Here is a 12739-nt window from a genome sequence, read left to right on the forward strand (position 1 = left end):
ACATTTTTAGAATAGAAGGTGCAAAAAGGAAGGTGGGTCTGTCCAGAGACATGTTCAAAAGTTCATTTTCCCATCCATCCATTTTTAAAAGAAAATGATTATCTCACTGCCACAAATCCACTTTCACACTGTTATATTTGAAAAAATTTAAAGAATCTGGAAATAAAACTCACTGTTCAGGCATGGCAGTGCTGGAGTTACTATATTTTTAGACAAGTACATGGAAGTTGGGAACAACTCTGGAGCCTGCATGAATGAATTCTATTGCTCAGGGAGAAATACTTTTCTTTTTGTTTAAAGAGAAACTCAATAAGGAAATTTAAAAAACAGACACAAGTCGGGTTTTCCTGTATTTGGGAAGCTCCAACATCAGTTTCCTCTTTAGTGACAGAACTTTCTTAACGAGCTTAGAAATACAATTGCCAAATACTAATATAACTTATAAAATTCAAGAATATTCTTTTAAGTACTTACAGCTGGTCTACACAAGAACAGCTCTTCTGGGCACTTAGCTTTTGAGTGTTAAAGCTACAAAGAAATTAAAAAACAACCCTTTAAAAACTTAAACCACATGTTCCCATTTTACAGCTAAACCACTTCTTTATATGAACATAGACCTTTATATGCCTCAAATCCCTCTTTTAACAAGGCTGACTTAAGTCAAATATAATGCCTGTGATTTTCTAAAATCTGCTTCATTATTTTGTACAAAATTTTCTGAGTATATTTACAAGATCACCACATAACCTATAATGCCTCTTGTCCAAATGTTATATGCATCCTAATGTGACAGAAAATTGGGAATGGTATACATGCTGAATACCTCAATTTTTTTTCATTATGCTAAGACAGAAGAAATTAGATATGAAGAATGAGAAGTCTGGGACAGTTCAATATTTAAACCAAAAATATGCAAAGGCTTTATTTTTTGTGAAATGTTGTCCAGTTTTGATATAATAAGTTTGCTAAAGTAAGTTAAAATATCCATGACAAATGATCACTAGTTTCATGTAAGATGACACAGACCTGTAGATTCCAAAATACAATTTGGATTGTATACAAGTAGGCTATATAGAAAACAATATATGATTTAAAACAATGAAGATGGGAGTCCGCTGCCAAAAAGTAATTTCCAGGAACTTGGTATTTTCCACCGTGAAGATTTTGCTTGAGAACTGCTACTCTATTGATTTAAAAAAAATAAAAGCAAATTACTTCCAGCAGTAGAATTCTACTAACCCAAATATTTAATCTAGTATTTGGTAACTGTTAGAGTGGTCTGATGGATCAAAAGATACTATTAACTACAGGTAGTCCTTGCTTACTGACCATTCGTTCAGCAGCTGTTCAAAGTTACAACGGTGCTGAAAAAATAACTTTACAGCTCATTTACAACCATTTATGACCTTCACAGTCTCCCTCAGTCATGTGATCATTACAGTCAGTATATGTCCTGTGCCTGACCTGTGATTTTTTTTCTCTCCCCGCCCCCCACACCTCCACAGAGCACAGAGATTGGAGAGGGATTTCAAGAGAGTAAGCTGTTTGCTCTTCTACACATCAAAAGCAATGCGAGTACTGGCAGTGGGAAAGAGGCAAAAGAGAAACTGGCTACAGAAATCACTTGCTTTTTTCCTACCCCCCCCCCCATCTCACAGGGTGGTGAGATTGCAGAGAAAGATTTCAAGACAGTAAGCTGTTTGTGTAGTGCGCCTGTGGCTCCCAGCCCCAGGTTGCAGTGTAATTGCACTGCTTTCGATGCGTACATGACAATAAGCAGGCACTAGAGCATTCCAAAGGGCAGGGGATTGGTTAGGAGGCAAACAAAAGCCAAAAGTGTGAAAGAGTAATTTTGTTTCTTTCCAGCCAGAAAGCAGAGTCACAGTCATGTGATTTCCCACTTAGCAACCACTTCGCTTAGCAGTGGAGTTGCCAGTCCCAATTAGGGTCGTTAAGTGAGGACTACCTGTAGTCTGTATCACCAAATAGTGTTCAAATTATTCTGAAAAATCTTGCAAAGTTTGGGTCATTATGACACAATGGTAGTTTTGAGTTTTCCTACTAAAATCTCCTCTCTTCACCTGCAGTTGCAATATATTCTATACTATAAACCTTCAGGATTGCATCCTTTGCTCAGAACTGATCCATCCACAGGATCCACAAGAAAATGTGTTGATAATCCTCCATTACTGTAAAATTGGGAGTGGGGGGAAGACCAAGTCTAGAAGAAGATACTTTTCTACTGAAATCCCATTTTATGGAATAGCCTTCCATAGGAAATTCAGCTTGCTGCAATCCTGCTGGCTTTCTAGAAATTGGTCAAAGTAAAGCTCTTCTGGAGGGCTTTTAACTACAGTGGAACCTTGGTTTACGAACTTAATTCGTTCCGTGACTCTGGTCGCACCCTGAATTGGTTGCAACCCGAAGCAAATTTCCCCATAAGGTTCAATGTAATTACCGTTAATCCGTTCTGGCGTGGAGGACAAGGAGGCGGCTATTGCTTGGAGGGAGAGTCCCCCTCCCTACGACCACGTGTCAGGAGCGGAAAACGGGCCACGGACCACGTGTCAGGGGCGGAAAAATGGCCGCGGACCATGTGTCAGGGGCGGAAAAATGGCCGCGGACGTGTCAGGGGTGGAAAAATGGCTGCGGACCACGTGTCAGGGGCGGGAAATGGCCACAGACCACGTGTCAGGGGTGGAAAATGGCCGCGGACGTGTCAGGGGCGGAAAAATGGCCGCGGACCACGTGTCAGGGGCGGAAAAATGGCCGCGGACCACGTTTCAGGGGCAGAAAATGGCCGCGGACCACGTGTCAGGGGCGGGAAAATGGCCGCGGACCACGTGTCGGGCGGAAAATGGCTGCGGACCACGTGTCAGGGGCGGAAAAATGGCCGCAGACCGTGTCACGGGAGAGAAAATGGCCGCGTATCCTGTTCGTACCCCGAGGCGGAATTCGCAAACCGAGGTAAATGTTTGCAGCCGGAGCTGGTCGTAACCCAAAAAGTTCGTTAACAGAGGCATTCGTAATCCGAGGTACCACTGTAATTAATTAACACAGAACCACTGAAATGTTAGCTATTACTGGGATACTATTTTACTTTAAATTAAAGCTCTTCTGGAGTGCTTTTAACTAATTAACAAAGAACTAGTGAAACGTTAGCTATGATTGAGATACTATTTTAATTTAAATTAATTTAAATTTAATGTTGTATATATTCATTTAAATTTAAATAATGTTGTATATATTTTTATTTCTTTGAACCACCAAAAGTCACAAGATTATGGTGTTTTAAAAGTCAAATAAATAAATAAATATTCAAATAAATTCTGGGCCCATAATCAATTTCATGCAATTTGCTGAAGAAACTTCCTTAGCTCCCCAAATCAAAGTAATGGAATGCATACTTACTTGAGGTGCAATTAGTTGTAAAGATTCATTCAGGTAGTCAGCAAGTGCAAGCGCATCAGGGATATTATCTCCTTCAGAGCAGAACTTCAGCAAAACCACCAGTGGAATTCCTTCTGAACAACTGGGATAAAAGTAAAGTGAAGAAAAGATATGAGAAATTGAACAAACTCTCTTGATCTGGGGTGTAAATTGTGCCTTGAATTGGGAGTGCAAGAGAAGCAGGATATGTTATATATTTAAATAATAATTTTATCTCAAAAGAAAACAATACTGTTAAATTAACCCATCTTTCCTTTCCTTAGAGCCAACTGGCATGACACAAATTATGTAATTTAAGTTTTACAGTACAGGTAGTCCTCGACTTACAACCATTCGTTCAGCGGCTGAAGTTACGACCAGTCACCAAAGTTATGGCTGTTGCAATGCCCCCACGGTCACATGATCAAAATTCAGGCATTTCAACTCCCCCTGCCCATCTGCCCCTGTCTATGCCCTTTTGTCCCCCTGCATTCTGCAGCCCCTGACACCCTAGCTGATCTTCGCTGTCTTCTTGCTCCCGCTGCTGACAAAGCATGCCCAGCCTGGCCCTTCGGTGGTTTCCTCACAAGACCTGGGAAAGATGGGCTCATGTGGCCAGCAGCTGCCTCATGAAGGACCAGAGCGGGCATGCAAGAAGACAGCGAAGGTCAGCTGGGGTGGCAGCGTGTAGGATGGTAGGGCAGCGAGGGCGGCAGCTTTGTGCCATGCTGCTGGGGTTTCCTGGGGTGGCTGGGGCTTCCTGGGGCAGCTGCTTCACTTCTGGGGAGTAGCTTCACGCTGCTCTGCTGGGTGACAGCTATGCGCCGCACTGCTAGGGCTACCTGGGGTAGCTGGCCTCATGTGACCACCAGTTGCCTCGCGAAGGGCCAGGGTGGGCCTGCCTCATCAGCAGGGGTCTCAGAGTACAGGGCAGTAAAGTCAGCTGGGCTGGGACAGCTGGGGCTTCTGGGATGGCTCCTTTGCACCACGCTGCTTGGGCTTCCTGGGCTGGCTGGGGCTTCCTGGGGCAACAGTGGGAGACAAGAAGCCCCTTTGCGCCACACTGCTGGGCTGGGCTGGGCTGGGCTTTCAGTGATGCAGAGGGGCTTCCTGGCACACCGTGTGGCTCTGGGGCTTTTTGCTGGGGCTGGGCTTCACACGGAGCAAAGGAGCTTCCTGGCATACCGTGGCTCTGGGGCTTTTTACAGCCCCAGAGCCACAGCATGCTAGGAAGCCCCTTTGTGCCATGCAAAGCCCAGACCTGTGGCACAAAGGGACTTCCTGGCACACTGCAGCTCTGGGGCTGCAAAAAGCTTGCAACCCCAGAGCTGCAGCACAGCCAGAAGCCCAAGTCTGGCCTTCCTGAGCTTGTGCCGCACAGCAGCAACCCCTTCCCCCAAATCGTGCATGGCCTACACTGGCCCTCCCAAGCCTCCCCCACCCCCCCATGGCACCCCAGTGCTCCTTACCTGGGACTCCCACCTTTTCCCATTTAATGACCCGCGTGTCTTGGGGTTACAACAGCAACCGGGACTGCCTGGATTGCCATCGCTAAGCAATGCAGTCACATGACATCGCACTTTACAACTGCATCGCTTAGCAATGGAAATTCCAGTCCCAATTGTGGTCATAAGTCACAAGATTACCTGTATTAGTTTCTACTGAATCCTTATATACTTACAATCCTTTATTTTTCATTCATGTTTAGTTAAAAACATGCATTCAATCTGAAAGGCTAGAAGAGGTATAATCTGAGGTACTATGGTTTGTGAACCCCACTGTACAACTTAGCATATTGTATAAACCTGTTCACTGTAGTTTACTCAATAACCAGATTTAAACAAACCATAACTTAGTGCAATATGAGAAACCAACCTGCTAGTCAAGCTCAACAGGCTGTAAACACAGCATAAATAAAACAATCACCTCTTTTTAGAATTGCCAACTAAAAAGCTACAATGACTCTTTATCATTCAGAAAATTAAGTGAGAATTCAGGAAAGTATAAATGAGTTTTCCTGTGTTTTCTGACAGTGATATTCTCATGCACACAACACACTGTTTCAGTACGTTTCAAGGATTGCAAGAAACATATGTTGGTGTTCTGTGCACATATTAGACCACATTAACATTTTAATTGTGACGTTCATTAATCATCAAAAAATATATGCCTATACTTTATTCTATTGCTTCCTACACTTTTGATTTAACACTAAGATACAATTACAGAAGAAATGGAAGTACAGTATTACCATTCATGTTTTGCATGACACCTGAGAAGAGTCATTTATTTCTTTTTAACTACTCAAAAATTGAACTTGTCAGTCTTATGAAAGCCCATGTTATAAATTTATATCAGACGCTTGATTTGAAAGGTCTCATTAACTATCATAATAATTAACTTCTTAGAAGTAGCTTTTATCAAAATCAGCAGGGAATCTACTGTTACTGTATAAAAAACAGGCATTTTAAAGAAAATTGTTAACACAATAGGAACGTGCCAGAAACATTTATTTTTGAATCTAAGACTAAGATCTAAAGGGCTATTTTAATTATGCCTAAAAGTTTAGCGGGGACCAGGGAGAATTTGAATCCCACTTGCTATGGTATTTTCATTTCATAAATTGGTTCAGAAATTTCCCTGAGTTTCAGAAAACAATCCTACGCAATTAGAACACTAGTATTTGAGAAACAACATTCTAATGCATGATTGGTCATTCAGACTTAGTTTCATGATTCTTTGGATCCAAGCAAAGATCCATTGACTGCCTCCTATTTAAAAAAACAATTCTAATACGATGTAATTTTTCAACTATAAAACTTTACTGTCTTACTAACCTCTCTGTGAATAATAGTTTTGTTATACCGCCTCCTGGAATATAGAATATTTTATCATCATTTACTCCAGGAAATGTTGATATTTGCTCCAATTCACTGCCACTCAGTCTCTCCAAAACATCTCCCACTGTTTTCTCAACAGCAGGTGAAATTAAGTATCGTAATGCAGTGCTGTCAATAAACCATAAAATGTAAGTTTAGCTGCAAAAATTAAACCTTTGACCTTTCAAAAGAACAAATTAATTAGCAGCTCTAACTGAAATAGCTCTAGTAAGTAGTTAACAATTTTTTTAATTCAATATTTTTATCACTTAAAAACAACCCCCAAATGGGGAAACAATCTGTTAAAAACAGTTTACAGTAAGTTAAAAATATAAGTTAAATAATAGTTCATTGAATATCTTTCTAAAACCATGTATTTAAACCCATAAACAGTTAAAAATTCTTTGACACAGGGCAACAATACCAAACCAGAGGGCAAGGTACTACCTATTTAACCAAAAACTTCCATCTTAACCTAGCGCTGGCTCAGCTTACAAGGTTCAGTGCCACCTGTCACTGAATGTGGGGAATTCCACAAACAGGCTGCTTGGACTGAACATGCCCCTCTTGATTGGCAGTACACAAAATCCTTCACAGATGCAATATCTCCAGCACTCCTATTATAACTTAGCTGATGGGCTAAGTACATATGTTACTCTGACAGTTATGTCATCATTACAAGTACCAAAATTAGATCAGTAGCACATTGGCAGTTTTCAACTAATGGTAGCTTGTCCTGCTCAGCAACCTAGTTGCAGTTGCAGCACTCATATACAGGTTATACAGCTCTTCATTCAGAAGGAAAACCCCATTCAAAGCAGGTAGCCTCACTAATTCTTAGACAAGAAAAATGTCTATCTACGGTGCTTTCATTTTATTATGACTCAGTCTTATCTTACTGACCTTCATCCATTTCATCCGTATGCCCAGAGACTGTCCTGGGCTTGCATAACAACAACTAACATATAACTAACAACTAACTACCAACTCTATAAACTAAACATGTTTTTCCTCAGATCATACTGCAGTGGCAAAGGATAGCCATTTAATTCCAGAAAAAGGCAAAGATGCTTCAAACAGATGCAGGCAGGTATGACATGAGCACACCCACACACTCCAAAGCACCGTTTTGCTGTTGAACCTTAAGTGCTGCAAGGCCCTAATTAGTAAAACTGGGCACTGTAGACTCACTCACCAATTATAAATTAAATTATATATTATAAATGTATAAAACAACCCAGTATATAGAGATATGAGCTGAACAAAATTAGGACTCTTTTTTTTTCCTTAGTAATTCATCAGTTTGGGAAATATCTGCTCAGAAAAGTGACTGCAAACTAAAACCAGAGTTCACAAATTTGGACTATATTGAACAATACTTTTCAGCCAGCAGAAGAAACTCTACTGTGGATAGTTCTACTTCCCTCTACAATCCTCCTTACAGTACCAGATCCATTCTGGAAATGTAAGAAACCCACTGGGGCAGATTTGGAAGGAATGAGGAGAGTTGCAAGAAAGAGATGGGGAAGAAGCTTCTATTAGGTAAGTACATGTCTGTTGGTATAATGCTTGATTGGCCTTATGCATACAGTTACATCATATGTAATGACTTACCCATGAAGCTGTTGGTCATTCCGTTGATAAGCATGACTACTTGACAAGAGAACAATTTTGGAAAATTCACAGTTTTTCACCCACGACAGCAGTATTTGACAAAAAGGCCTATATTTATTCTTTTATTACATTAGGAGAAAAAGTAAGAGGTTAGAACTTTGCATGGAATCATGTCAATTCATCTGTACTTTTAACATTCTGAAATTTGTATGGTTATGGAATGAAGTTTTTCTTATTTATTTATTATTGACAGTGAAAAATAAAAATGATTTGACTGACCAAGTTATTTTTCACAGTCTTATCAACTCAAAATAATTTAAATAGTTCTAGCAAATCACTGAGTGAACAATCTTGATGCTTTTCATAAAGCTATTATTATCAAAATGTCCTTAAATACAATTATTTGTAAGATGATCATTCAACTTTGATGTGAAGATTTTTCATCTTCTAGTTTCATTTTAAAGTGAATAATTTCAATATCCCTGTTGTGGGAAAAATGCCCACTTAAATAAGAAATCACAGCATTTGGAGATAGAGGCAACAAAGTATCTTTTATTGGCATGCACAAGTACAATGATCACTGGCCTCCAGCCAAAAGAATGCAAAAGAGCCCTGAATAAAGCAAGGTTATGGGTGATATACTCCCAGAACAGTTACACAGGAATCATAAAACCAGTGTAAATCAAACTGTGAGCTTTACAGGTAGAATATTATGCCTGGTAACACTATGGGATGACTTTACTTTGACTATCCCAGCATCTCTACATTCTTCTCTACTACCCGGACTCTAATCTGCCCTAATGAGAAATATTGACACCATGTACTATAAACAATGGCATTTATTGTGCTCATATACCATCTCCCTTCATAACAAAGGAAAGACAACAGTCTGGTTTCTGTTATCTGTCTCCTCTCTTTCCAAGATGATTAGGTGGCTTTGGTTTGCCTGCTTCTTTGTATTTCTGTGCTTTTCTTCATGCTTATTCTATGTACATGCCATCATACATGACACCCCTCCACAATCCCACATGGACATACACACCTTTATGAATGGTGATCTGATCTGCAGAACCACCAATTCTTTTGACGTTGCTGCATACACTGAAAGAAGTAGCATAAGCAACATGTCAGGACTAACATTAAATTACTTTTAACTAACTACGCTACAACTGATGCCAGGAAATTTAGGAGGGGTCAGTATGTGTTCTGTAATCTTGCTTCTGTTGCATTTTGACAATGTTGTAAAAAGACTTGTCTAAAATCTAACACAAAATCAAAAGTTGCAGAACAAGAGAGCACCCTCCTAAAAAAAGAGAAAACACTTGATAAACACCCATCACTTATATGCTCCCACAGTTTTCAATATTTCTGAAATCTCATAATAATTCTGAACTTTGGAATCATTGGTATCAGTAACTTTTGTACTAATTGATTAGGATTTGATCTATAAAATTAATAAAATGATCAAACTAAATTACCTGTATCAAGGTCTTGAGTAGATAAGAGATAGAGAATAAGAAGAATCAAATTGGTTAAAATAATATTTAAAAATACTTGTATTACTGCAGAAGGTAGGACATGGAAGAGTGAAAGAAGCAAATTAAAATTTGAAATTGTTATTTCTTTTATTTTGCAAATTAGAATATTACTAGGACAAGACAAAACACACCTTCCAACTATGACTGATGGCTTGTTATCAAGCTTGCCCTTGCATGCACATTTTTTGTGTGCAATCCCAGCACATTCCAAAAAGTTTAGAATTTAGTGTTTGCCTCAAATTAAAAATATTGCTCATCATCTAGAAGACTGAAGGGGATGGAAATGGGGCATCTGAAGTAATGATTTTCTATTAATAAATACATAAATGAAACCCTAAACTTTAAGCAGTGCAATGTAGTATTCAAAATAATTGCATCTGCTAAATATTCTCTGCTAAAGCATACACGTAATTTAACCTTACTCTTTCACAAAAACCCATAAATGACATTGAAGAGTAGGCACAGTCTGTTATTCATAAGCTCATTCCATTTTCTCAAAATTCATTAAAAATTAGGCAGTGTTATATTATGCATGCATAAGAACAATTTAGCTGGTCAGTCTGAATTTATGGCCACATATCTTATACCCCAGACTGGCAGTCACAAAAGCTTATAATATAAATCATGTTTTTCATATTCCAAAATCAAGAACTGTTGCTATAAAAATTTTATATAGGAGAAATTAATGCTAAAGCCAAATAAGATACTTGAAAATCTCTTTACAAAGAATAGCTTGAGCAAACTCAGGAGTACAGCAGCATTAAAGTATTTCCAGCTGCATCTTGGTGGTCATTACATTAATGTTTACAGGACTGCTCTGCAAAAGCAACTCTGAACAGATCATATCATACATCTGAAGCACCCAATCACACTCAATTTAGTGGATGGCAAGACTGTATTTACTTACCTTCAGCATTTATGCACAGTTCTGTTGCATCCTCTTCTACTGTTGCATAAGGATTATTTCCAACCATTGGCACAAGGCAATCGGTATAAAAATAACCAACTTTGGGTATATGAAGTGTAGAAATGACTAAATCTATAGCCAGCTGGCCAACATTGCCCACTGATACAGCTGGCTGAAATTAGATAAGAAGCAAATATAGATTATATCATCTCAAATACTTACTAATTCTATTTCTAATTTGCTGGAAATAAAGAAATAATAAATTAGCTATGTATCCATATTGCATTGTAGGTTTGCAAAACCATAACATTAAATTACAATATTGTTGTGAATTAATTCAAAGAAATTCTGTATTTAAACATTCACTTGATAATTACTGAAATAAAATATGTCTTTCTTCATATGAAAATATCTTAATTAACTGCAGACAAATCCATTATATATGCTGCATTACAACAAACAAAGCTTGAACAGTTACTTTACAGATAGTATATGAATAGTATTCCTGAACTGGAAAATTACATGTACATTATATTGTATATCTATTTAATTTTATATGGGAGTGGCACAAAATGTGATTAGTTAAAAATTTTGACTATATGTAAACCTGCCAAAATTCAGATATTTCCTATACAGAAGTAATGTCACTGCAAACAAATTATTTGTGCACAGTATTTGGTTCAAAACATTTTATTCAGTTTCAGCCTAGAAAGCTAAACATTCTGCATCAATAAAAACAAAATAATTTATATAGAAAAAGCAGCTCAGTTAATTTTGGAAGAAAGATAAAGTTAAATTGTGAGTAATATTCCCCTAATTAACTTTGAATATATTTAAAGCAGATGTCTCCAACCTTTTCTGATTGGTGGGCACATTTGGAATTTTGAAGAGTATGATCTTTCAAAATGGATGTTGGGGACTGGCCTTTCACAAAAAAATGGTTGTGTCATGGAGGACCACAAGTTTACAATTACAAAGCACTAATTTACCAGAATACTATCTGTCATTCCCAATAGTGCCTTCATTCTGTTCTGCCCTTCATTCCTGCAGAACACTCACTCCTGTCCTTATTTACTTTTGTCATTCTCCTGGGAAAGTAAGCATATTTCCAAAATGGACTGTGGGTCACACACACAAGATTAGAGGTGTCTTCAAATACTCTTCCTCCAATGTGATATATGCCATCATCTGTCAGCAAAGCCCTTCTGAATTTGGGACAAACATTATAGAAAAAAAATGGACACACATTTGACATCAGGACTCAAAACAAGGCCAAAATATTAGAGCATTTCAACCTCCCAGGACCCTCCATGACAGACCTCAAAGTAACTGTTTTGGAAAAAGGGGACTTTAACAACACCATTGAGCAGGAAATGGTTGAACTCATATACATCAAAAGGTTTCAGGCAATCTCAGAAGATCTCAGTGACCCAATGAGTTTTTAACACATTACAACTGTTAACTGATAAAAATCCTAAAATGAGAACACTGTTGGACCACATGAATAGTCCATTAGTCCAGCATTCGGTTTCCTTGAGACTCAAAGCTTCAGGTACCAATACTACATCTGGGCAGCAAAAATCTGATGACTAGATTGTTCTGTATCTCTTTGCTTTGATTATTTGAAAGAATGCTTCTAATTCCTTTTCTTTTAAAAAAAAATCCAATCAAAGTACAGTAGAATTGTTTTAAAATAATAAAAAATATTTTATAAGACTGGAATGATCATATTGTAAGCAATCAAGAGTCTTTTTGATTGCAGTGACTAGAAAAGAAAAAGAAAGAAAGATGCATGAGCCCTTCGCGCGTTCCCAAGGCTTTTAACATCCCTCTCAAACCTCACCAAACAGACGCGGGGAGAGGTCAGAGTTCGAAAACGCCGCGCAGTTGTGCCACTCGCTGGTTGCCCGGACAACGGTCGAAGAGATACCTGATTATAAAGACTTATACAACTCTTATATAGGAAAATGAATGCTTATTTTACCATAAGGAGCGTGAAGCCTTTGAAATCAGAGCACGCACAGCCGTCACAGGAAACAAACATCCCAGCAATGGAGAAAACAACAAGCAGCCAGGAAACACCACCTCTAGCGATCCAAAACGGGGAGAGAAGCGTGCCAGTTTCTATGTCCTGGGTCCTGCACTGTCCGTGGCAGGAATAGGTGTTCGTGAGGTGCCCGTCAGCCTCTCTCCTTTCTAGAACAGCTTTACTGAAAGCTGGTTAACGGAGCCAGAAGAACAACATCGAAACATCGTTTTGGCCGAGCTGCTTCCTGGACGCGGGTTAGGAGGAAGGGTGGCAATAGAAAGGGCGGCGGCTCTTCTCAGGCGACTACATGGGACAGACCTCACCCAGCGCTCTTTGGAAAGAC

General features: G+C 39.0%; 1 protein-coding gene across 2 annotated transcripts; it reads right to left on the bottom strand.

Moving 5' to 3' along the window:
• Positions 1-892: 892 nt before the first annotated feature.
• PSMG2 (proteasome assembly chaperone 2) lies at positions 893-12720 on the bottom strand. 2 transcript variants are annotated; one of them, XM_088131049.1, is made up of 8 exons: positions 12352-12720; positions 11357-11572; positions 10368-10539; positions 8965-9023; positions 7923-8041; positions 6267-6437; positions 3412-3532; positions 893-1183 (listed from the first exon to the last, which is right to left on the bottom strand). In XM_088131049.1, exons 2-8 carry the CDS (start codon positions 11390-11392, stop codon positions 1091-1093), a joined length of 771 nt encoding a protein of 256 aa, XP_087987175.1. In that variant the 5' UTR covers positions 11393-11572; positions 12352-12720; the 3' UTR covers positions 893-1090. The 2 variants fall into 2 exon arrangements, with proteins under 2 accessions (XP_087987175.1, XP_087987174.1); XM_088131048.1 differs by lacking the exon at positions 11357-11572 and having other exon boundaries at positions 12352-12718.
• Between the last annotated feature and the right edge of the window lie 19 nt (positions 12721-12739).

The sequence above is a fragment of the Python bivittatus genome, unplaced genomic scaffold (genome assembly GCF_059951505.1).
Source record: "Python bivittatus isolate LINGU-HERP-01145 unplaced genomic scaffold, Pbiv_v1 ctg000840_np1212, whole genome shotgun sequence".
In the NCBI taxonomy this organism is placed as follows: Eukaryota; Metazoa; Chordata; class Lepidosauria; order Squamata; family Pythonidae; genus Python; species Python bivittatus.

Bases quoted from the DNA above. Each gene is read 5' to 3' on its own strand.
- PSMG2 (XM_088131048.1), bottom strand. From the start codon at position 12,411: ATGTTTGTTTCCTGTGACGGCTGTGCGTGCTCTGATTTCAAAGGCTTC. The intron at 6,438-7,922 runs GTAAGTCATTAC...GTTTATTGACAG, and splicing joins AATGACCAACAGCTTCATGG to CACTGCATTACGATACTTAA. The intron at 3,533-6,266 runs GTTAGTAAGACA...CTTTTATCCCAG, and splicing joins AAACTATTATTCACAGAGAG to TTGTTCAGAAGGAATTCCAC.